The 26655-nt window shown below is 41.4% G+C and overlaps 1 protein-coding gene across 1 annotated transcript in view; it reads right to left on the bottom strand.

The window, feature by feature from the left end:
- PPP1R14C (protein phosphatase 1 regulatory inhibitor subunit 14C) overlaps positions 1–26655 on the bottom strand; it is an 80783-nt gene that overhangs the window by 1607 nt on the left and 52521 nt on the right. Inside the window, exons 2-3 of the mRNA XM_032836351.1 lie at positions 24029–24112; positions 22624–22656 (exon numbers count right to left, since the gene is read on the bottom strand). Coding sequence (XP_032692242.1) covers positions 22624–22656; positions 24029–24112 — 117 coding nt within the window. The remainder of the gene's footprint in view (positions 1–22623; positions 22657–24028; positions 24113–26655) is intronic.

Here is a 26655-nt window from a genome sequence, read left to right as displayed (position 1 = left end):
ATATGACAGGCTCACTCTACTACAACTGGGGATTAAAATCTGCTTGAATTGTGGTCAACAGCAGTTATCTTGGGTTGATGAGTTTGGTGGGTCAAGCCCAGGGTCTTCAGTAGAGGACATCTTCAAGCAAATGAAGCATGCTTGAACCTCACATCACCATCAATACCTTCTCCCTGTTGCTCTCTTTGGGGGAGAATCAGAGGCTGCCTTCACCCACTGACATTGTCTACATGGCCTCTGAAGGCACTTGTGGTTTTAGATCAGCCTTCTCAACCTTTAATAAACCTTTTATATGAGCACACAAGTCACCCAGGGATCTTATGGCTTCTGACTCAGTAGACCCAGGCTGGGGCCAGAAATTCTGCATTTCTAACTGGCTGCAAGGTGATGCCCATGTTAGTCTCTGGACCATGCCTAGAATAGCAAAGCTTGACTAGTGGTTCTCAGATGTAAGCCCTCATCTAAATCACCAGGGGGACTTATGAAACCAGAGTGCTGGGCCCAAGAATTTCTGATTCAGTAGTTCTTGGGGTGGTGGTTGGGAGCGGGGAGTGGGTCCTGAGAATGTGTACCGCTGAGAAGTTCTCAGCGGACACTTGCTCCTGGCTCCAAGGATCGTTCTGAGAACGACTTATCTAGATCTCAAAAGAGTCTTCTGACTTCTCTTGACTGAAATCAGTTTTTTAAAAAAGCCAAACACGTTTTACATTTACAATTCAGTATATTCAAACACATACCTGCAATAAAAATCTAAAGAATGAATACTTAATATATAGAACACACCCTCTATTTTCTATTCTAATTTCATTTAAAGGGGTTGCAGAGGGAGATCCACTAAAATGATTCCATGTCCTAGTCACAGATGTACACCCAAAGACTAAAGAACAATCTAGAATAGTTCCTATGTTATACCATCAGGAATCTTTCCTTGTCACCTTCTGTTTTAAAATATTTGCTATCTAAACAGTCACATTTATTAGATAATAATTACTTTGTCTTTCTATTTTGTATGTCACAGACAAAGAGGAAAGCCAGACTTTCTGATCAACAAGTGGCAGTCGTGGGTACATCATGAATTTACTGAGAGTGAAAACACTAAGAAATCTTCCTCTTCATTTGGCCTTCTGAGAAACCATATTCTATCTCCCCTTCCAATCATGAGCTCCCAGGCCAAGTGATCCCAGCAACTACTCTCCAGCTCTAAAACACAATAAGCTTAAACATTCAGTATTTTGTTAGCCACCCAAATTTTAACGTTTTTGCTCTTATAAAGTAATATGTGCTTTTTCTAGACAACTTGGAAAATATAAGCCAGCAACAATTACCCTCAGAACGAACCACTAATGTATTTTCCCTTATGCAAATGGATTTTTACCTTATTAAGATCACACTGAATAAATATGCCCTTTTCTTCAATGTAGCATTATGCCAGAAGCTTTCTCCCACAACACTAAATAGCCTTCCTAAAAATTTACTTCAATGGCTATACGATCCTTTATTATATGGATATTCTACCATCTGCTTAATTCCTCCATTATGGATATGTGGTTGGTTCTGGACTTTTTCAGAAGTAGTAACAACGTTACAATTAACATCTCTGTGTATAAATCTGCAGTTTTGAATATTCCCTTTGGAGAGCTTATCCAGAAAAGCGTTTGCATCACCACCATTTCTGATCTTGGGCAGAGTGGAACACATATGAGGCCCTGTTTTAACTTTCTGAACACTATTTTAATTTAAAAAATTCTTAGGATTAACTAAAGCCAAATTTTCACACTTACATTCAGTTTTCATTGTGTCAAGTTAAGTGCATTTCCCGTTTCTCCTCTTGCTATATGGTTTCGACAATATAATATGAAACATATACTTTCAGTTTCATTGATTTGGAACCTACTACTCAAGTGAATTCTGTAGGAAGTTCCAGCATTTGAGTGTAGATCTCCTTTTTTTTTTTTTAAAGCAAAGGTCAGAATCACAAATCCTATCACTTATCTTGTTAATAACTAGTAATTCTTCTGCACTATTTCTATAGCATATTTTTTATAAAGATCATTATAAAAATAAAGATTAAACATGATAAGAAATAATATATCCTAACTACAGACATTTCTTCTTCAAGACAAAAGTAATTTGGTAATTTAAATAAAATTCAAATTATCTCAAAAAAATCAATCATGAGGTATATTAATCTCAGTGATTAAAAAGTTCAATAAATAGGGGAGCCTGGGTGGCTCAGTGGGTTAAAGCCTCTGCCTTCGGCTCAGGTCTTGTCCCAGGGTCCTGGGATCAAGCTCCACATTGGGCTCTTTGCTCCGTGGGGAGCCTGCTTCCCTTCCTCTCTCTCTGCCTACCTCTCTGCCTACTTGTGATCTCTGTCAAATGAATAAATAAAATCTTTAAAAAAAAGTTCAACAAATAACTTGCATTTATAAGAAATTAACATCAATGAAACTCTTAAAGTTTTATATCAACTAATTTATGTCTCTAAGTTAATATACTGTATTACACATATTTTAAAGTGTTCATGAAATTTGTATAATGAGGTATTCCTCAGAGTTAAAAAAATAGCAAGACCAGTACTTATGCCCCATATAGAAACTTATGCAGGATTTTAATGATTGCAGATGATTCTCAAAGAAGAACCAAGAATCTCTAATCAAAAATACTTTGATGACTCTTGTTCCTGTTACTCAAAAATTCTCTATGTAAATAAGAACCTAGCTCATTTACTTCCAAAACAGGTCACTCAGCCTTGGGCTGTGGACACTACTTGAGTCAGAGAAGGGCTGCCCCTTTGTGGAAATGACATCTGATGTGAGACCTGCATTAACAAAGAGAGGCCAGCTCAGAGAAAGTCTGGGGGTCTGGGTCACAGCACACGTTCAAAGGTCCTACAGAGAAACAAGCAAAGAAGTGGGTGTTCCTGGCAAAAAAACGCCAGGACGAGTGGGGTGGGAGCCATGCTGGGGGAGCTAGGGTCAGCTTCCCAGGGTCTCACTGTCCGCAGTAATATGGGTCAAGGCCAGTTCATGGGTTACCACCCACAGTTTGTAACTACATGATGTAGACCAAGGCTAAGAGATGCTGTAGCCCCCAACCACATATACAAGTACTATAAATATAAATAAATATAGATCCATCTTCATAGTTTTATTTATTTATTTATTTTCAGCATAACAGTATTCATTTCATAGTATATTCATATGTAATGTATATTTCTATATTCTATAATATGAATGACATAGTGTGACTACTTAAATGTAAATCAATTAAAATAAAAACAATTTAAAATTCAGCTCCTTATTCATACTAGCCACATTTCAAATAGTCAGTAGCTACATGTGGCCAGTGGCCACCATAGTAGACACTGGATCTATAGAATATTTCCATCATTTCAGAAAATTCTATTGGATGGCGCAGGTAGCAATGTTTTGAATCTTAAGGCTCGATGAGATAAGCTTGGAGGAAAGTGTAAATAGAGGGGAAAAGAAGGCTGAAGACCAAGGCCAGAGGCACCCTAGCAAGCAAGGTCTGAAAGAAGCCCTGGCCCAGCAAAGGAGACTGAAAAGGAGAAACCAAGGAGAAGGGGGGAAAACCCAAGACAGTGTGCTGTTAAGAAATCTTCTACTTTTTTGATTTCTTTTATGCAACATAATTATTTTGAGATTCAGCCACACTGTTGGATTTATTTATTAAAATAGCTCCTTTTGGTTGAGACTGCAATCCATAAGTCAATTTGTGGGGGAAAAAAAAAAACAATGAATGTTCTCCGCAACGTTTTCTAGATCTCAGTGTACAGAGATTACACATCTTTTGTCAGATTTATTCCTACGTGTTTAAATTACTGCTGTTATTGTAAGTAGTATATTTTTATTCCAATTTCCAACTGTTGCCAGCCATAGATTTTCATAGACTTACCTCACATCCTGCAAGCTTATTGAACTTCCTTGTTCCTTCTAACAGCTTTTTGTAGACATTTACCTTTTGCAGATGTTCTTTCTAGAGTTTAGAACTTTCCCTTCTATTCCTAGTTGGCTGAGAATTTTTAACCACGAATAGAGAGATTGCATTTTGCCAGATGTTTTTTCTGTATCAATTGACATAATTATAGGAAGGGCTTTTTCCTCCTAATTTCTTAACACAGTGACTTACACTGATTGATTTTTGGTATTTTGATCCTTCTAAGTATACATGTGTACTGTTACATTCAATTGGACAAAATTTTCTTTAGAAAATTTTCAGCTATGCTTATGTGGAATAGTTGTCTACATTTTTTTTTATTTCTTTGTCTGGTTTTAGTATCAGAGTAGGGCTGTCTTCATAGAATGAGTTAAGAAGTATTCCCTCTTTCTCAAGTTTCTGGAAGACTTTGTATAGAGTTTGTATAATTTCTTCCTTAAATGTCTGGTAAAAATTCCCCTGTGAAGCCATTTGGGTCTGGAGGGTTTTGTTTTGTTTTGTTTTGTTTTCTTTTATATGTAAAAATCTTTTACATTTCTTTTTTTTTTAAATTTTTAAATTTATTTTCAGCATAAGAGTATTCATTGTTTTTGCACCACACCCAGTGCTCCATGCAATTGGTGCCCTCTCCAATACCCACTACCTGGTTCCCCCAACCTCCCACCCCCCACCACTTCAAAACCATCAGATTGTTTTTCAGAGTCCATAGTCTCTCATGGTTCACCTCCCCTTCCAATTTCCCTCAACTCCCTTCTCGTCTCTAACTCCCCTTGTCCTCCATGCTATTTGTTATGCTCCACAAATAAGTGAAACCATATGATAACTGACTCTGCTTGACTTATTTCACTCAGCATAATCTCTTCCAGTCCTGTCCATGTTGCTACAAAAGTTGGGTATTCATCCTTTCTGATGGAGGCATAATACTCCATAGTGTATATGGGCCACATCTTCCTTATCCATTCGTCTGTTGAAGGGCATCTTGGTTCTTTCCAAAGTTTGGCGACCGTGGCCATTGCTGCTATAAACATTGGGGTACAGATGGTCCTTCTTTTCACTACATCTGTATCTTTGGGGTAAATACCCAGTAGTGCAATGGCAGGGTCATAGGGAAGCTCCATTTTTAATTTCTTGAGGAATCTCCACACTGTTCTCCAAAGAGGCTGCACCAACTTGCATTCCCACCAACAGTGTAAGAGGGTTCCCCTTTCTCCACATCCCCTCCAACACATGTTGTTTCCTGTCTTGCTAATTTTGGCCATTCTAACTGGTGGAAGGTGGTATCTCAATGTGGTTTTAATTTGAATCTCCGTGATGGTTAGTGATGATGAACATTTTTTCATGTGTCTGATAGCCATTTGTATGTCTTCATTGGAGAAGTGTCTGTTCATATCTTCTGCCCATTTTTTTTATATGATTGTCTGTTTTGTGTGTGTTGAGTTTGAGGAGTTCTTTATAGATCCTGGATATCAACCTTTTGTCTGTACTGTCATTTGCAAATATCTTCTCCCATTCCGTGGGTTGCCTCTTTGTTTTGTTGACTGTTTCCTTGGCCGTGCAGAAGCTTTTAATTTTGATGAAGTCCCAAAAGTTCATTTTCGCTTTTGTTTCCTTTGCCTTTGGAGACATATCTTGAAAGAAGTTGCTGATATCGAAGAGGTTACTGCCTATATTCTCCTCAGGATTCTGATGGATTCCTGTCTCACGTTGAGGTCTTTTATCCATTTTGAGTTTATTTTTGTGTATGGTGTAAGAGAATGGTCGAGTTTCATTGTTTTGTTTTGCTTTGTTTTGCTTTGTATTGGTAGGTTGTGTCTTTCAAAGCATTTGTCTATTTCATAGATGTCATTGAATTTATTGGTATGAGGTTCATAACCTCGGTACAAACTGTACTGATGTCACCTCTCTCATTCCTGACATTGATAATTTGTCTCCTATCTTTATTTCCATTTGGACTAGAGGTTTATCAATTGTATTGCTCTTCTCAGAGAATGAGCTTTTGTTTCACTGATTTTCTTTATTCAATTTCTGTTTTATATTTCACTGATTTCTGCTTTCATCTTCATTATTTCCTTTCTTCACCTTACTCTGATTTTAATTTGTTCTTCTCCTAATTCCTTAGGTGTATTTTAAAGCCATTTATTTAAAACCTATTTCTAGTGTTATATATATATATTCACTTCTAAGCACTGCTTTGGCTGCATCTCACAAATTTTGGTATAATGGGTTTTTACTTCATTCATTTCAAAATCATTTCAAATTTTACATTTGATTCCTTCTTTGGCCCAGGAGTTATTTAGGAGTGTGTCATTTAGTTTTCAAATATTTGGGGATTTTCCAGACATCTTTCTCTTACCGATTTCTAACTTAATTCCATTATTCAAAGAATGCACTTTGTTTGACTTGAATCTTTTAGTATATGTGCTGCCGAAGCAAGCACTGACTTGAATCTTTTAAAATTTGACACTTGCTCTGTGGCCCAGAATATGTCTGTCTTGGTAAATGTTCTGTGTGCATTTATAAAGAAACAGGCTAACTTCAAGCAGACCTTCTACCACTGTGTTCATTTGGCCTCCTGCAATGTGACTTGTACGCACAGAGAACACACCAAAAGAAGGGATGAACAAAGTGGTTCCCCCAGATGCAATATTTCTACAAGAAAATGATTCCCTAACCACAAAGGTCATGATCTTTTGTGATACTCAAAAAGGACCTTTATGACTCTTTTTTGACCTTTTAATCCTCAGCTAAAAGGATAGGTGAGGATGGAGGCAAACTCCCTGGTGCATGTGGGTTCTGTATGAGGATCTGGCTCTGGTCGTGCTCAGTCTAAAGAAAACAAAGGGGAATTCATATTTGCTGAAGGCCTTCTCTGTGTAGCCTACTTATACATACCACCATATTTAATCTAATGTAGTTTTATCATGTCTGTTGTACAGATGAGAAAAATAGAAGTTCTAGTTCATTAAAAGTCCTTGTCCAAGGTCACAAAGCAAATACTTTGAATCCAGATCTCTTGAAGTAAGTTGAACTCCATAAATAGGTACCAAGCCCCCACCATGTGCCAGACTCCACCCTACTTGCTGGGATGTAGAGGAAATAAGAGGCCCCGCCTAACAGGGGCTCCCAGGCCAGTAGGGAAGGAAGACAGAGAAATAGGTTCTGTCCACCTAAGACGCGGGCCACAGTGCTACGTGTGTATGTGAGAGCCCTGTGGGCAGGCGACAGCACACACCATCCCTGACCAGCCCAGGCCTGGGATTGTCCCTGCCTCTCCCACTCTGCCTCTCCCAGGGGATGACAGGCTAAAAGAAGGTCATAAATCTAGGAGACTTTGAAAGATGAGAAGTTCTGTATCAATTCAAGGTATCTAGAATCTAGAACCAATGCCCTGGAGTGACAGCCTAGCTTCCTCTCTCTCCTCCTCCTCCTCTCACTCCGCCTCTCTCCTTATAGGTATCCCTTTTTTTAGTTGAATCTCTCTCTACTGGTCTGTAAGATCTGACCATTCTAGTTTCCTAATGTTTGAAACAGTATTTTATAGCAAACTGCTGGAATTTTAAAGAGGCAAACAGACATTGCCCTGACCCATCATTTCAGAATGACTGGCATCTGTTTTGTTAGGCCACCTGAGCAGTTTTGTCCAAATGCTCTCCAAGATCCCAGGTCTGCAACCCACCCCCCACCCCCAGCTACACTGTTTCTGTGGGCTGCTGTGGGCCAGGCTGTGCTCAGGGCCCCGAAACTCGCCTCTTGTTAAACATCTCGTGGGGCGCCTGGGTAGCTCAGTCAGTTAAGTGTCTGCCTCCAGCTCAGGTTCTGATCTCAGGGTTCTGGCATCGAGTCCCTGGTCAGGCTCCCTGCTCAGCAGGCAGTCTGCTTCTCCCTCTCCCTCCGCCCCTCCCCATGCTTGTGCTTGTGCTTCCTCTCTCTCTCTCAAATAAATAAAATCTTAAAACAACAACAACACCTTTCTAAATGACTCTGGGCCCCTACCCCCGACCTCAGTCCTGGGCACTACTTTCATATCTGAGCTGAGAACACTCCGCATTCCCATTTCACCCATTAACCTACCTGAGGACGACTCCTTCTCACAGTATATACCTTTCTATTTTGTCTGGCATAGTGCCATGCTCTCACGAGCACTGAATTTCTGTCTGGGGTTCGGACACAACTCATACTTACTGGGCACCCTCTATGTGACAAGCAGTCTGGGCATTTTCAGGTACTGTCTCATTCAATCCTTATAACAGTCTTAGAACATAGGCTCAGAGAGGTTTAGAGGTTCACCCGAGGTCACAGAGCTACTGAATGGTCAGACTAAGGTTCAAACCCTACATTTCTATAAGCCATCAGAAACCTGGTCTCCTCGCTGGGGAACGGATGGTACAATTCCCTCTCTCTGTATCATGATGCCCAGGGGGGACATCTTTTTTAGTAAGCAACCAAGATGAGTAATTTTAGTCTAATTACAAACAAAACTAAAATGACTTCAAGTGTGTGTGATAAACACAGTGATCCTTTAATTTTACACATGGGGAAGGGCTGACCAGAGATGTAAAGGACTGTTTCATACGTAAGCTCTGGAAATCTGTCTCCAGAGCAAGAACCTTCCCTCCATTCTGCTCACAGCCTCTTCCCAACACATGAATATCTCAGAAGCCCTAAGTTGCTGCCTTCTAGACTCTAGCTAACTCATAAATTAGAAAAGAAGAAAAAGAGGAGGAGGAAAAGGATGGAGCAAAAATGAGAGAATGAGAGAAGGGAAAAAGGAAGAGGAGAGGGAAGCCGGAGTGTTGACCTTTCTTCTGCCCACTGAAACCCAGGTTCTAACCAGCCAGCTGACTCCTCGGGGCTCCCCACAGCCACGTGCCCCTGCCAAGCTCTCTTCATCTGACCCTGCTAAGACAACTTTCTCTCTCTCCCTCTTCCTTCCTTCCCTCCTTCCTTCCTTCCTTCCTTCTTCCCGCTCTTTCTTTCTCCTTTCTTTCTTTTCTTTCTTTTCTTTCTTTCTTTCTTTCTTTCTTTCTTTCTTTCTTTCTTTCTTTCTCAGAGCTTGCCCCCTCTCCTCTACATTCTCTTTGTAAGTCTCTGACTTCCACCCTTCACTCTTCTTTTTTGGCCACTTACTTCTGCCCCCTGATCTGCTGATGGAATGTGGGCATTCTCCAAAGCCTGGTTCCCAGCCTTCTCAAGGCACTGTCTCTCAGTCAGCCAATTTCCTCATACTCTCAGGCCTCCTCTCTGTCTTCCCCCTTGAGATCCAGGCCTGCATTTCCTGTGGCTCCCAGAGGTCTCCATAGGGAAGTTCCATGGGCACACCAGTCTCAAAATGACCAAAAGCAAACTCACTGTTACCTATCCTTTCTTCTAACTGTCCCTCACCCTGAGGAATTCACAGTTTTTATTATTGGGTCCTGAACAAACCATCATAAAGATCTCATTTACCTCCCAACTAATCTATAAGTTTAATGCAGTTCCAATCAAAATATAAATATTTAAGAATAGTCAAGATATTTTTAAATTTTTTTATTAACATAAATGTATTGTTTGCTTCAGGGGTACAGGTCTGTGAATCATCAGTCACACATTTCACAGCTCTCACCATAGCACATACCCTCCCTGATGTCCATCACCCAGCCACCCTATCCCTACCCTCACCCCCCAGCAACCCTCAGTTTGTTTCCTGAGATTAAGAGTCTCTTACGGTTTGTGTCCCTCCCGGGTCCCATCTTGTTTCATTTTTCCCTCCCTTCCCCCCACCCCCACCCTGCCTCTCAAATTCCTCATATCAGAGAAATCATATGATAATTGTCTGTCTCTGACTGACCTACTTCGCTTAACATAATAGCCTCTAGTTCCATCCACATTGTTGCAAATGGCAAGATTTGGGGGGTTTTTGATAGCTGCATAATATTCCATCTTATGTATATTGAATAAGAAAATCCTGGCCCTTGCTAAGAACTGATTATAAAGCCCTGGCAAGGGGCACCTGGGTAGCTCAGTCGGTTAAGCATCCACTCAGGTTGTGATCTCAGGGTCCTGGGATCGAGCCCCAGTGTTGGGTTCCCTGCTTAGTAGGGAGTCTGCTTCTCCCTCTGACCCTCCACCATCTGCCCCCACTCATACTCTTCCTCTCTCTCTCTCTCTCTCTAAAATAAATGAATAAAATCTTTAAAACAAAATAAAATAAAACAAAATAAATCCCCGATAATTGTGACAGTGTGCAGTGATAGACAAACAGCAAGTTCTGCATATCAGGAAAATGTGATATACAACACAAGATGATTACCTGTCAGTGGGGGTAAGGGCATAAGGATGGACTGATTGCGTAATAAACGGTACTAGAACAACACAGCTAAGGTAAAGTTAGATCTCTATTTCACACCATACACAAAAGTAAGTTCAAGATGGTTTAAATATCTGAGTGTGAAAAATAAAAGTGAAACGTTTTAGCAAAAAATATAAGATGATTATCTTTTTTTTTTTTTTTTTTAAGAGAGAGAGTTCAAGCACTGGGGGGAGGGGTAGACGGAGAGGGAGAGAGAGAATCTTAAGCAGGCTCCATGCCCAGCACAGAGCCCAACCCTGAGATCATGACCTGAGCCGAAATCAAGAGTCACTCACTCAACTGACTGAGCCAATCAGGTACCCGAAGGAGACTGTCTTTAAGACACTGGAGTAGTAAACACTTTCTTAGGCGCACATCTTTTAAAAGCGTAAGCCATAAAGGATGTCACGGATAAATCTGATTTCAATTAAAATGTAAAACTTCTATACACAAAAGACAACACAAGCAAAATAAGCTTCACAGTTTGTGAAACATATTTGCAACCTACACAAAGGTCAAAGGATTGTCATCCACAAAATACAAACAACTCTTAAAAATCAATAAGAAAAACACAAACAACTTGAAAGCAGACAAAGGATTTGAAATGGAAATCCCCAAAAAGGAAACATAAACAAACAATAAGCACATGAAGAAAAAATTGTGTTCAATCTTACTAGTGAGCAGTTAGGAAAAGGTGTGCTAAAACAACGAGATCTCCTCAGATTGGCAAAAAGTTTTACCGTTTGGCAATACCAGGTATGGGGACGACGAGGTTAAGGAGAATTCTTAAATTCTGCGGGTGTGCATGCAAGCCGGGGCCAACTTTTAAGAGCAACTCCATTTCTTGGTATATTCCTTGGAGACTCTTTGTATGCGAGTCAACAGATCAGGAGTTTTTATCACATCATTATTCATAATAATAAGAAACTGGACACAGCGTAAATGAGTGTCAGCAGAAGAAGGGATAAGCACATTAATACATCGGAATGCCACACAGAAGTGAAAATGAATGAACCAGAGCCTCCTACATCAGCAGGAGCAAATCTCAGAAATCTAATATTGGGCAAAATAAGCGAGCTGAAGAAAATTTGCAAAACATTACTTACATAGTTCTGCAGCATGCAAGATAATCCACATGCCTTTCTGTCACTCCTGCTTCGTTGCCAGAGCCCCATTCCTGTCTACCTAGCATGGTGTGTAATATACAAGAGTTCCTGGGCAAAGGTTTGCAAAGTAAAGGAATACATGCGTGGACTCATTAAATCACACAACAGTGGCAGTGAGGGGAAGGAGCGGAGAGGGGAGACACTAGCAGCCCTGTGCACTCATTCTGCGTGTGTGTGCATGCATGGGCATGTGTGTGTGTCAGGGGGGGTTGTACAAAGTATCTATTGGCCCCCACTACTATGGAGGAAGGTTCTAAAGGTTCTCCTTTCAGCACTGGAAAACTAGCCAACATGGGGGAGTTAGGCAAGAGGAGAAGCATCCGGGGAAGCATGCAGCCCAGGAAGCGTGTGTGCACACACGGGTTCACAAGCACACGCACACACGCACAGAGAGCTTAAAGAAACAATAGAAAGAAAAGAAATAGTTCCAGTGACCTCGTAAACCTGACTACATAACACGCAGCCCCCTGACTGATGAGAGACATCGCAGAGCCAAAGCATGTTTGTGAAGGGATCTGGCAGCAGCCGTGAAAACAGACGGTCCTTCCTCGCTCTGGAGTTTCTGCCGGGTGGCACTGTCATGGGGCACAGCGTCCCAGTGCCACGTTCTGCTCTGAGCTCTCATCCCTGCACCCCTCCTGCGCCCCATGGCTTTCAGCTTCCACCCCCTCTCGCCTGCCCCGGCCAGGACCAGAGGCAGCAGATGGACACTCAGTCTGTAATTATCACCGTGGCCAGGCATCTGGGACCTTTCCCTTGTCACTCACAGTGACTCATGTTACATTCATTGATGTTCTGCGCTGCTGTAACAATGATGGGTCCAACGGAAAGTAGGAAAAGGAGAAACCACAGTATATTTGCAGATCACTGCTTTGTGCATAATTAAACCAACTTCTGTCATAATTTCAGCATTTAGAGTCATTTAAAAAGACAAATGGATATTATGTGGCAGCCCTTGAATTATAAGTCTTTCCCCACAAAAGGACTTTTTGAAAAATATGCTTAAAACTGTTGCTTGGTACATACTGTCACCGATCACAATAGTTGTGCAGATCAAGTGAGCTTCCATAAAAGGTGCCCAGCAGAACTCTGAAGGCTCAGCCCGCTTTTCCAAAAAATATCATCCACCCCTGATACAGAGTGCAGGGTGGAGTGGAGAGAGAGAGAGCAGATGGAGATCCTGAAGGCTGGGATCCGCGTGGCTCAGTGACTCCCCCTTGTACTGTCCCCTCTTTGTCACCCCAATCAATGCACCAGTCACTTCCTTAAAAGGCATATTCACGGGGACCATCTGCTTAGTCTCACTGCCCAACGACAGCAAACCCAAGTCAACCGACCCAACTTTCACAGATCAACCTGACAGTTCCCAAAAGCCGGACATGCATCAGAAGACATGCGGACTACGGACTCTGAAAAACAATCTGAAGGGTTTGAAGAGGTGGGGCGGGGGTGGGAGGATGGGGGAACCAGGTGGTGGGTATTAGAGAGGGTACGGATTGCATGGAGCACTGGGTGTGGTGCAAAAACAATAAATACTGTTATGCTGAAAATAAATTAAAAAAAGATTAAAAAAAAAAAAAGACATGCGGATCAGGCAAAGCATGATCAGGGGGAGGAAAAGAAGAATTTCCAAATCTACTGAAGTTTAAATAGGTGAGGGTGACGGAAAGGCAGTACTCCCTCTTTTAAAAGTGACGGCAGCAACCGAGAACTATTCCAAATGGCAAAACGTCCCTGCCGAAGAACCAACCTGGCATTTAGAGAAATCACACTGTAAGTTTTTATCAGCTTGCGTATGCAGGTCACGTGTAGGCAGGCCGTGAGTCAGCACTGGCAACAGGCAGGCCGTGAGTCAGCATTGACAAACAGCTTTGGGGGGTTCCCCAGCCCTGTGTCCTCCCACCCAGCCAGGATTTGCTCCCTGCCATCTGAGGCATTTCAGCACCACAAGTGCCGGCATCACTCGCAGGTGAATATTTAATTGTCCCCCTCTTTTTAGAGGGGTGGGGAGAGTGTTGTTTATCCTTAGAGAGGTTCGTGTGCTCACCGTGCACGGCAGAACGGTCCCATTTTCATGATCTGAAAAGAGGTTTATGAAATCTGTTACGGGGAAGAGTTTGTGCCTGCTCTCATTATAACCCCTGCTGCCCACGGAAATTACAGAAGGTCATAAGTGCATCCTGGTTGTTTCCTTCTTTCCTTCTTCAAACTTAAGGCCACTTGACACTGTGCTGTCCATTTATGTTCTTGACTATCTGCCTTTAGAGATTACTTTGTTGTGCTGGTGAAAGCGGTCCCATTCATCTATTTTAGAGACTCGGGCCACTGCTCTTAGACTAATTGTTTTGTACCCGGAGTCTAACCTTCATTTGTATGTGGCACGACAGTTCACCTGCCTCCCGCCACACTCAGCCTCTCCGGCATTCAATTCTTCCTTCACTTCCTAATGACTGGCTTCTCAGAATTAGTACACCTGCTATTTGGACAATGTAAAATAAAACCCACATCAACAATCCCACCGCAATAAACCATCAGTGGAATAAATCCAGCAAAATTTTAATCTCTAACTTTATAATCACTAAGAAAAACTGAAGTAATTTTATCAAGGGCCCCATTATCAATGAGAGAGAATATTATTTGTTACCAACAACTAAATCTTGTTAAAATGACATCTTACTAAATTTACAAGCGGTGAGATTTGTTTCTGATTATGACTCCCTTTTCTAACGATCTAGAAATCCAAAAGTCATGTGTCAAATTGTCTTTAATTGGCGTTCTTTCTTCTGTCTAAATTAAGTCCAAACCCAGGAAGAGAATGTGGAGCTGTTTATAATTTGGGTTGATCAGCTTCGAAAACATGTTCATTCTGAATTTAATGAAAGAGGAAAAGGCCATAAAATCACCAACAATCGTTCAAAAGTGCCAGCCACTTAAAGACCCAGTATCCTTGAAAGCCTGTACCACTTCCATCATGTGTTTTTAAAAAATAACCATCGTTAATTACTGGGGGGAGGGGGTTGGGTTCCCTGGGTGGCTCAGTTGGTTAAGCAACTGCCTTCAGCTCAGGTCATGATCCTGGAGTCCTGGGATCGAGTCCCGCATCAGGCTCTCTGCTGAGAAGGGAGTCTGCTTCCCCCTCTAACCTTCCCCTTCTCATGCTCTCTCTCTCACTCTCTCATTCTCTCTCTTTCAAATAAATAGATAAAATCTTTAAAAATAATTATAATAATTACTGGGGAAGGCATCTAAAGCCAGACCTATACGGCTCATCCTATAACAGCATCTACCTCTTCTTTCCTTATGTCACAATTATTGTCATCATCATCATTATCACTCATCTCATGGCCATCCCGCTTCTAAGAGTGGTAAAGAATTTCACCTTGCCCCAAAAGAGGTCGTCTTTGCCCTCAGTTCCTGGGAGGTGAGCTCTAAGCTCTGGACTGTCTTGCCTGATAAAAGTATCTTTCTTTACCCCAGGGCCCTTGACCCACACTAGAGAGTATTGGGGGAGGAGCTTTGGGTGATGTGATATCAGCTCAGTATACCAAGGGACTGGTGACTGAAGTCAAGCTCATGGGCAATCTACGTAACCAAGTCCCAGTAAAAACTCTGGGTGTCAAGGCCCTGGTGAGCTTTTTCCTGGTTGGCAAGAGTCTGTACACAGTGTTGCATGTCATAGCTAAGAGAATCAGTGTTGCCCAGGACGCCACCGAGAGAGGACAGCTGGAGGCCCCGTGTTTGGAACTTTCCTGGACTCTGTCCCATGTACCCTTCCCTTGGCTGATTTTCATCTGTTGCCTTTGACTGTAATGGAATGAAATGATGCATATAGAAGCGCACAGTGAGTGCCATGGGTCCTTCTAGCACATTGTCAAATATGAACATGGTCTTGGTGACCTCTATGCTTACAATAGGTGCTGGAAATGAGGATGGGCTTGTGGACTGGAAAGAGACATGTGGAGTTTTGCTCCATGACTGCATGTCCTCGGCAAGCTTATTTAATCCTTCCGGGTTGATTTCCTCAAGGAAGACAACCTGAACCAGGTTTACAAATATTCCAAAGGGGTGCTGGTGCTGAGCTAGTAAGAGTTCAGAGAAAGGCAGTGAGAGGTAGACAGAACACAGATGTGGACTCAAATATGGGTCCAAGTGCGAGCTTCAGCACCTCCTGGCTCCTTCTCCCTGGGCAGAGGACACCTGGTGCCTAACGAGCCCTCAGGAAAGTGTGTGAGGGACAGGCATATGGCGACCAAAATCCTTTTGGCTACTTGGTAAAGCTACTCCTGTTTCTGGTTAATAAATCCCAGTCCTTTATTACTAACCACCCTAATTACACTAAAACATAACAAGGCTTTCCTAGCCAATGGCTACAACCTCTAGAATGTCATAGTCATTGATTTCAGGCTTTCTTTGGAAGCTCCCAATATCCTCACTCTTCAGAAAGATTGTTCTAAAGCTGACAGCTTCCAACGGGTGTATTTCAACTCATTAATCCAGCATTCAAGCTCTCTTCCTCATCCCAGCCCCAAACTGCAGTCTTTCTTGAGGAAACCCCATGAGAGCTGAGAAGAAAGAAGGTTTCTCTGCATGGAGTCACTCTGACCCATTTATAATGGAGTGAAATGGCTATTTCCTTGTCTTTCTCTAGCAAGTGCAGAGCCACTCAAAGCACATTCCAGTAGGCAGTTTGGTAACTAACTTGGAGAACGATGGGATAAGCTGACATCCTGGCATTTCTGGCCTTTTATTCCTATTTTAATATCCTTTGAACACTTAATTCTCACCATAGTCAACTGTGAACTTAGGAGAGACTGTTTTCTCAATGGATGCCCAGGTTCACTGCGTTATCTAAGTCCCTAGATTCATTATAGGCACATAGATGTTCAATAAACATTTGCTGAGCAAATGAGTAGAGAGAAGATAGCAAAATGCCAAGCCATGTCTCCTCCAGTCACACACACAAACTTTCTATGTTAGAAATACCCAGTTTCTCTCTTGTGTCCACCGCAATGAGCTCAGAACAGGAGCTCTGAGCACTACCATGAATTCCACGTATACATAGCTGAACGATATTTTGCAGGACAGCTTAAAATGCTAAATGGAGCAAGACCAATGTGAGCGGGGTGAGTAACAATGGGCCCCACAAAAGTCGGTCAGAAAAGTGAGATGCAGTCACCAAGATGCCATGGTGAAAGAGGGAGATCCTACCTTCCCACCATCAACATGGAAACATGGAAAGAACAACAATGCACGCCTGCCTTTTCGAAACCACTGGTCAATTTCTACTGCAAATCATGATCAGATATCCATTTCCTGTACCATCATGTGTCTGTGACATTTCCGTGACCCGACAGATTACTAGGACCCAGATATGCCTCTCACCACCTACTCATAGGTAGTCATCCTGTGTAAAAGCCTGATGCATATCAACCTACAGGCTCTGATTGCTAAATGCACAGAAAAAAAAAATATGATGTTTATCAGAGAACAATGACACAGCCATCATCAACTATAAAAAGAGATTCCTACGAGTCCATTGACTGGACTGACAACTCCCGTAACAGATGGTAAGACAGATGCCCTCGAGCCCAAATTAAAAGCATTTTCTGTCCACCATAGCAGTAAGTGGAAATGCTCCTGTGTGATCCTAAGATTTGAAAACCATGCAAAGTAAGAATGAGAAATAGGACAAGAAGCTCTTCCCCAGCCTGGCTAGCTGGCCCCAACAGCCCATCTCAGATTTCTCTAATGTTCACCAGGCTGTCACTACTGATCATTCAAATCCAAATATCAACCAAAATTAAATGACTCCTTTTCCTCTTGCATTATATAAAAACATTATTTTTCTACATTTAAATGAGCTCTGTTTTAATATCAGCTACATCAGAAATGTCATTTACTCAGGGGGAAAAAAATTAAAACACCATTCTTACTAATCAACCACAAATGCATTAGTGTGGTGACAATTACATCGCTGTGTCTTGAAAGGCCAAGTCAGAAAAGATTTGCACATTGAGAGTCCACAGCTAAGAATACGAATCAAAATGAGAACATACAAGTTCTTTTTTGATTAACCAGCGCCCTCCCTAAAATGAAACCATGGACCCAAAGCACATGACACACCAAAAACAATATCACTTCTGTGAAATTAGCAAGTTCTTTAAAGCACACTCTTCAAGCTGAATAATTCAAGATGTCATTATTGGAGAACTGGGGCATTTTGCATATTTAATATGTAATGGAGAAATATTACCTTATATAGAACAAGATTTGACTAACATGTGTCAAGCTCTATGCTGGGTGCTTTTGTACATATCCTGACTTCTCCAACTATTAATTATATCACTTCAGGCAAATGACATAGCCCTTCTATGTCTCAAATTCCTGATAACAATGGTGTCAACCTCACAGTTTTGTTGTGGAGAAGAAATAAGTTAATACATGTAATGTACTTAGATCAGTCCCTGACATGTGCTTAGTAATTATTGAGCTATTATTATTATTATTATTATTATTGCTATCTCTAAAATTATCAGTGCAAATACTGGTTATGAAAACCCAGAGAGGTGGTTATTACCTCCATTTTACAGGGGAGGAAATGGAGGCTCAGAGAGGTTGAGAAAATGCTGAAAGTCACACATACGTAGAGCTGTTGCTCACATAAAACTCTTGTCTTAGAGGGCGCCTGGGTGCTCAGATGGTTGAACATCTGATTCTTGATTTTGACTCATGTCGTGATCTCAGGGTCCTGGGATGGAGCCCTGGGTGGGGTTCCACTCTCAGCAGGGAGTCTGCTTAAAGATACTTCTCCCTCTCCCCCTTTCCCACTTGCATGCTCACTCTCTCTCTCTCAATCTCTCTTTATTTTAAAGAGTGTTGAGAGTCACATTTTAAAATTTAAAATTTTAAAATCTCTCTTAAAATTAAAAAAAATTAAAAAAAAAAGACTCTTGTCTTAAAGTCCAGTCTTCCCACCACTCACCCCACCTCAGCAAGGAGACTATAAATAAATGTCCCCGAGAGATGTTTTCCTTACATTAGTTAACTTCAAAGTGACATAAAATTGTATGCAAATTCCTTTGATCAAAAAAAAATAGCACCTTCAGAATGGACTACTTTGAAAAGAACATTGTTAATTGGTAGGCACTTCATTGAGATAGGACAAAGTCCTTTGAGGTCCTAAATGTCTTTCCAAGTCAAGTAGCTCAGGGAGCCAAGCAGGGGGAAAGAATGAGCACAATATCAAGTGTCTGAATCTCAGGGTTAAGTCTTCCCTTTGCTCACTCCTGTGAGGTCAGAGACAAAATAACTGTCTTCTTCAGGTCATGATGGTGAGGATTAAATAAGATAATGTTTGTTACTGCAATGTGAACTCTAGAGCTTTGGGAAAACAATAAGGTATAATTTTTATCATCATAACCCAACTGCCAACCTTTTCTGAAATGACCCCTTTAATGGATGAATGAACTTCACTGAAATTCCTTAGCATTTGTCAGCATTTCTATTTCTAGAAACCATGAGCTAAAGGACACAGAGAAGTTCACATGTAAATGCTTTTTCTTCTTTCTTCCTTTGGAACTCCAAAGAGAATTCAAATATTACATCTTTCATCTCTTAAACCTCATCATAAAAACCAGATGAGGAATACTTTTGTTCTGGGGGAAGCAAGACTCATCATTTTCATTTAACTGCCTGGCTGTTAACAAGTGTGAATATTTTGCTTTCTAGATACTGCACAACTGGAAGAGAATAGGTCTCATGAAAGCCCAACCTTTCTTACCTAAATACCAGAACATGAACTGTCCCACTAGAAGGAGAAGTGAAGAAGGGAATGATTAACTGAGTAAATGGCACATCTACACCGAGTCTGGACCTACTCTCAACAGCAACCCCCCCACCCCCACATCACACGTGATCAGTGACGCAATCTATCCCGTCTTGACTATTCTACTATTCTTGTTTAACCTTTCACAACAATTTAATATAACTCTCCAATATCTAGTTAATTTCCTTTTTTAAGATTTAATATATTTATTTGAGAAAGAGAGGGAAAGCACAGAGAGAGCGAGAGGGAGAAGCAGACTCCCCACCTAGCAGAGAGCCCAACGCAGAGCTCGACCCCAGCACCCTGAGATCATGACCTAAAGGCAGATGCTTTAACCAAATGAGACACCCAGGTGCCCCTAATTAATTTAACTCTTCCATTAATTCCCCAGATAACTATAAACAAAGAAGTTCTTTTCCCAAAAAAGCTGATGGTGAGGTCTCTTGCCTCCATCCTTGTCCTTGTTTCCAGAAAGCCTCTAATCCAACTATCAACTCCTCAAGGAGTTTATATGGTCCAACTCTTAAAAAAAAACAACAACAAAACCTGAATCTTTTCGGTAAAAAGGTGTTCAAATAGTGACATTTTGAGTTGAGTTGGGACCACTTCTTCTGCACACACACCACCACCACCACCACCACCACCATCACCAAAAAAAGTTGGTTTGTAACCTAATCAGTCCATGGTGAGACCTACCAGTAGACAAGCTGCGCTCATGCTACATGGATTTAATCAGTTTACTGGGTCCTAACGCTCATAGACACGCTGTCAAAAATAGGCAAGGACAGATGAAAACAGAAAGAAAAAAAGTGAGATTCAGAGAAAACAGAGACCACACAGGGAGCAGAAAAATCTTAAAAACAAAAATAAGGAAATCAAACATTTGTTAATATCCTCAAAGAGAAAAAAATTATAAAATGTGTCCATGAAACACTAAGAAATAGTAAAACAAAATACTGAACAGAGAGCAAGAAAGTGCTCTTAAATATTAAAAATAACACAGCTGAAATTTTAAAATATCAGTAAAAAGACTAGATAGTAAAGTCAGAAATCTTTCAGAAAGTAGAATAAAAAATCAAGGAGATGGATAATGAAAGGAAAAAGATAAGAAATTAGAGGCTCCATCCAAAAGACGTAACATCTAAATAAAAGGAGAGCCAGTATTATAGAATACTGAGGAAGAAATTGGTAATAAATAAATAAATTAATTAATTAATTTTGAAGAATTGAAATACATATAACTACAGACTAAAAGAGTTTGCAAAGTACCCAGCACATGAATAAAAAAGGACCCATACTGAGGCATATCACCGTAAAATTTCAAAGTGTGGATAATCCTAAATGTAATTCAGGGGGGAAAATAGGTCACATATAAAAGTCTAAGAATGGAAGTGGCATCAGACTTTTAATATGAGAAATGATTAAAAAATAGGATAATGCCTTAAAATTGAGCTTTAATAATAAATTTTATCCCAGAATTCTATACCATCCAAGCGATTAATCAAGATACATTTTTATACATGCAAGGACTCAAAACATTTACCTTCTATGCATCTTTTCCCAAAAACCTACTGGAGGATGTACTCCCACAAAAATGAGGAAGACTGGGATTTAAGAAACAAAGCATCAAACAGGACAACAGTGAACAGAAATCTTATTACAGTAGCTACTCAGTAGACCCAGAGAATAACTTCTCCAGATTGGTGCATAGGGGCACCACGAAGAAAGCCTGGGGTGGGAGCATAGTAATGACAGGTTTGAGTATACAGAAAAGAATCTACCTGTTTGACAAAGATATTGGAGAGTTCATTAAAAAATAACAATAGGTACTAGACAAAAATAAAAGACAAGATAGCATGAACTCCAGAAAAAACAAAGAGCTATACAAAAAAGGAGCAATGGTTATATGTTACTATTTGGCTTAGCAGTGAAAAATATCTGTTTAAATTATAATACTATAAACCTTGACCACTGATTCAACAAAATACTGGTCAATAACTTTATCAAGGGGATGGAGGGAAATGAATTAACAGGGAAAGTGAGAGCGCTATCATATTTCCCCTTAGGTGAATAAATGAAAAAAAATAGCAGTTGCATATTTAGGAATACAAGAGTAAATAGTAGGAAAACAGCCAAAAGTGTTGATGTATAAATCTATTTGAACATAATATATAGATATAAAATATATACCTTTAGGAAGAGGGACTGAAGAATGGGACAGGCAATGTTATATTTCCTTTATAAGTGTAGTTGTATATTTGGCTTTCAAAACTTTGACTATATGCCACATTGATTTAAAAATATACTTAATATCTTTACAATTTTAAAATTAGAATTAAAAATCTCTACAATGGCAAGATGCAATCAGCATAAAGGAACACTGGAGACTGTAAGAATAAAGCTCAAGTAACTGGCCTCAAGCCAAACAATCACAAAACACCGTATTCATTTAAATCTTATACGCTCTTGTGGAAGTATGCTTTCCTCTCACTTTGTAATTACATCACTTCAAAAATCAGAAGTCCTACTACCACTGCTCCGATGTTGCGAAAAACATCAGATGGATATTCTAACTTCTCTGATTTATCACAGGAACAAATGAAAAAGACTTCCTTTATCAATCTTTTCATGATTGATCAAATCCTTAATTTCCCCACCATGCTTTCACTCTTTGGAGTATATACCTTAAATGCCTTGGTCTAACCAAACTAAACCCACTGTTTTTTATACTAATATTTATCCACTTGATGGTAAATACGCAAACACAGCATAAAACTTCTTCCAGTAAAGGCAATTCTTCTGAATGACAGACTTCACTTAACAGTTCTTAAAAATGCATATCTATATAATAAAAGAATGCATTCTCCAGTTACAGATCTAACACTTTACTAACATTTTCCTAAAACACTAACAATTCACTAAAATGATTCCAAACCCTCTCATAATTACCTTTGAATTTGGCTATTGGGGATAACTGGGTGATGGGCATTAGGGAGGGCACTTGATGTAATGGGTGTTATGCACAACTGATGCATCTCTAAATTCTACCCCTGAAACTAATAATAGAGTATATGTTAATGAAATCAGATATAAATAAAGAATTTTTTTAAAAGACAAGCAACACACCCAATTCCATTAGTTTTAAATCTTCCTGAACCAGATATGCCTGGGCATACATTTAAGGAAGTTAATACTAGTCAAGCATGCACTTGACCTACGGGTAAGAACAATTCCTTAGTATACACATAACCAAACCATGTACTGTTTTTTGGTTTTAAAAATACGCAAACTGGTTTAATAAAAGCGAATTCAAACACAGCATTTAGGAAAAGCGATTTGTTTACCTCTGTTGGTTTGTAGCAGTCTACAAGAGCTTCCTAGAATAAAATACACAGAAGGTAAGTTTGATTATTTTAAAATCCATTATCATTTTAAAAGTGAAATGAAACATTATTTTCTCTTCATGGTGTTCTTCTATACATGGTAAATCCAGATTTTCTATCGACCATCTACAAACACACTTTATCTCAGCACCCATCAGGTCATCTTGAAGATATCGAAAGTTGTACACTCCTATGCACGAATGCTTTGCACTCTTCAGAACACACACATGCCTTTCCTTCGGGCTACCAAATGGTTAATAGTAAACCGTATATGCTTAAGTCAAGACAGCCTGTGGGAAACGGTAATGATTAGCCCGGACATGGAAAGCCAGGGGTCTGGCTGTGATTCTTCCACAAACTGCCATGTCACACCCCTCCAGGCCTCAGTGTCCTCGCCTGGAAACCAAAGAGGGTGGCCTGAGTAGCTAAAGCCCCTTTGAAGATCTTAATTTTATAAAAAACCTTTTATAGGCCACTACATTTTCTGCAGAACCTGGTGCCTGCTTTACTGTTTCTAACTTTCGTGACTAGATGCTATTGCATCCGAAGTAAATTTACCAACAAGGAGTGATCACTAAGCTGACACTGTTCACCACACAAGGGACACTAATAATTATTAACACACAGAACACATTAATACATGAAAATGTGTCCTTTCGTTGCCTTTAGAGATCATTTGCCGTTGGTGATGACCAACGACCATTAGCAGTAATTAACAGTAAGCACTAAGAGCCATGACAGGGCAGAAGCTAATTGGTTTTAGAAACTCCCAAATGCAGATATTAAAATGATAGATCTGACCTCCTGTGGGAAGCGAAAGAAGTGTTGTTTCACTCTGGACTGAGGAAACAGGAGACAGCTTCGACATCCGCTATTGTACTAGGAGGTTACCAGGCAAGTGTATTCTAACAATATTTCTTTTATTAGGTTGTAAACAATCTGCTCTAGAAACTGATTTCAAGGGTGATAGAATCCAAAACCAGGAGACCAAAGTCCTGGCTTGGGCGCCCCAGATCTGGCCCAGCACCTCTCCTCTCACATAACTGTGGAACATTACTGCCTGTCCTGGCAAACAGATTTCTGGAAGCAAGAACCAGCTCTTCCTCCAAGAAGATGTGGCTACGGAAGCTCATACCCGGTAGGCGGTTTGAGAACTGACCATAGTCAAGAACTGCTTTACCATCAGAGACGCCGTGCAGGGGAATGGATACTGAGCACCCCCACTCCTCTCCTCTCGGCCCACTGCCTGCTCGGGTCCTGGTGCTAACACCGCCCTAGGACAGGATCAGTGCACACCAGGTTCCAGAGATGCAAGCCGATTCAAGCACTCACAACAGGCAAGTTCTAGATTTTGAAAGCTGCTTACCCGTAACTTTAAAGCTCTCTCTTCTTCACTGTCAGCATCAAGAAGATCATCAATGTCAATTTCTACTTCTGGCATTTCTTCTTCCTGGTTCGGGGAGGCAAATGGGGAGGCATTCTATTTAGTGAGAAACTACATTGCACCAAACCAACTTAGTTGACTTAAAGAAATAACTAGATCACTGATGGGGCAGGGCGGGGGGGCGGGGATCAACAATGGGGTGGGAGGAGAGACCAGATGGAAGAGGAGGGAAAGGAGGGGATGGGGAAAAAGTAGGCGAAAGAGAGAAAGTGGGGAGAAAGGGGAAGCCAGAAGAAAAGGGAAGAAAAAGAGGGAGGGGATAAGTGGAAGGAAGGAGGGGGAAAGGAAGAGGCAGGGGAGAGGGAGCAAAAAAGATTTAAGAGTCACAAAGTAGTAGAAAGTATTTCAAAGATGACAATTTCCTATGTTATGGTAGAAAGCTACAATTATGAGTAGAGGATGGGAGTCAGAAGATTACAGAAAGAACAGTGACACCTTCCCGGTAGGGGTCACCTCCTCCCCAGCTCCTCCCTGTCGCAGGGATCGGTTTGCAGAAGCTAGAGAGAGACCTCTATGAGGGACATCTGGGCTTAGTCGCTCAGTACTGGCTGCATCACTTGGTCCTCAGGCGCAAGGCTCACTTCCTGAGTATCTCCTTTCTAGTTAGATGCGTTCACTAATAGTGCTCAACCATTCTCTTTTTTCTATTCCAACAAACAAGAGGACCCAAGCATTTGGAGGAAAACAAGGAATATGATATACTGGTGTGAAATGATAAGAAATGTACATATTGGTCTCTACCCTGGTTCCTGGCACAGAGCTCCTAAAACCCTTATGAATGGGGGTGCCCACATTTGTTCTAACATTTAGTCTCTGACCCCAGTTCCTGAAACAGAGCTCCTAAATCCCTTAGGAATTCCTGGCTGGTAGGAACATCTTGAGTTTTAATGAGGTAACTCTTGGTGGGCTCCTGGATGGGGGCTGCTCACAAGGAAGACCAAACAATGATCGGAAGTTTGGAACTTTCCACCACACCCCTCACTCATCCTTCTAGAAAAGGGGGGACTGGAAATGGAGGGAGGCACAAACGTAGCCTCTATCCAGGTTGAGGCTGCTGAGCAGATCCTAAGGCCGCACTCCATGGTCAGGATGCTGGGAAACCCCACACTGGATGTGCGTGCTGCTTCCGTCCATCCGTGGCTATCAGCCTCCCTGGCCGCCACCATGTCCCCTGCCCCGCAAGCTGGTGCTCTGTCACTCAGAGCTGCCCATGCTCCCCCTCCTATTTTTGTGTGCATGTGAAATCCCATCTGAAAGGAGTCATTTAGAAAGCCACAAACAGAGGGGTGGTAGAGCTCTCAAGGGTCTACCTGACTTCCCACAGTGAAGGGACGTGTGGGGACTGAAACACCAACAGAAAAAATCACCAGTTTCTGAAAGAGCCGGCAGCCCACAAACACAGACCACAGCTAGGGAGCCACAGTGTGGACGGAGCCCACAGGGAACCTCCCCAGGCTCATGAATGCTGAACCAAGGGCCATCGGAGCAGAGCCCAGCGCACACTGGCTTACGTTCTGGTAAATGTGGTTAGAGATTAATTCAGTTACATCCACAGCGCAATGTGGCTTTAAAAACAACCATATAAGGCCAAAATACCCACAGCCAGTGTCAGCTGCTTCTACTCAAGAAAAGCAAAAGAGACAAACCCACACATTCCTATCTGACGATCTACACAGAACCCTCTTCTGTTTCTCCACTCCTCCCCCCAAAACAGTCATCTGCGTTTGGCATTAGTTTTTGGTGAGGATGTGAAGTCTATATTTAAGTCAAGGTTCAACGTCCTCGTGCATGGAGCAGGATACAGAACCTGCTTGAGGAATCACGGCTAGGGGGAAGCTCAACGTCTGCTATTTGTAAAGGAAATGACAGAGTAAGTCAATAAGGCTCTCCTCAGAAGCGTACGGCAGTGGGTTTCCCTGCAAACATTATTCAGCTCTGATGACCGGCCAAATTTGGCCAAATGGGCCTTTACTTGCTAGCAAAGCAGACTCCCACCCATGCAGGAGGCATCCACCGTACTCTCATTAAGGAACGCACTCGGCTCTCCCTCAGATACTACATTTGACCCATTTTCTCCAACCCGTGAGATCTGGGCTGTCCAATATGGCAACCACATATGGTATTTTCATTTAAATTTACTAAATGAAATCCAATTAAAAATTCCGATCTGCAGTCTCATTAGCCACACTTCAGTGCCCAGTGGCCACACGTGGCCCGTGGCTCCTGCGCAGATGTGGAACCTTTCATTCCATTGGACGGGATTGCCCTAGAGTCCACTCACCACCTGGCCCAGATATTGGGAAGCAAAGCCTCCTTCCCTCTCAAAGGAGCTTGACAGGAGGAGAGAAAACGCCCCGTATCACAAGGTCAATACCATTACCAAGGGTATATGGCAGGGAAAACCTAGGTTTGGCTTTCCTGAAGCAGACTGTCTTCACCGACTGAGTAATTACAACAATCATTGGGCATGGACACTTTCTACCAAACTAGGATGCTTCTCATTACCACCACCCTGTCTCTCAGTGGCTGGGAGGAGTCCGAGCTCTGTG

Source organism: Lontra canadensis, unplaced genomic scaffold (genome assembly GCF_010015895.1).
Source record: "Lontra canadensis isolate GAN:19392208 unplaced genomic scaffold, GSC_riverotter_1.0 scaffold92, whole genome shotgun sequence".
In the NCBI taxonomy this organism is placed as follows: domain Eukaryota; kingdom Metazoa; phylum Chordata; class Mammalia; order Carnivora; family Mustelidae; genus Lontra; species Lontra canadensis.
Note: the sequence above shows the minus strand (reverse complement) of the source record. Positions and strands in the feature narration are given on the sequence as shown.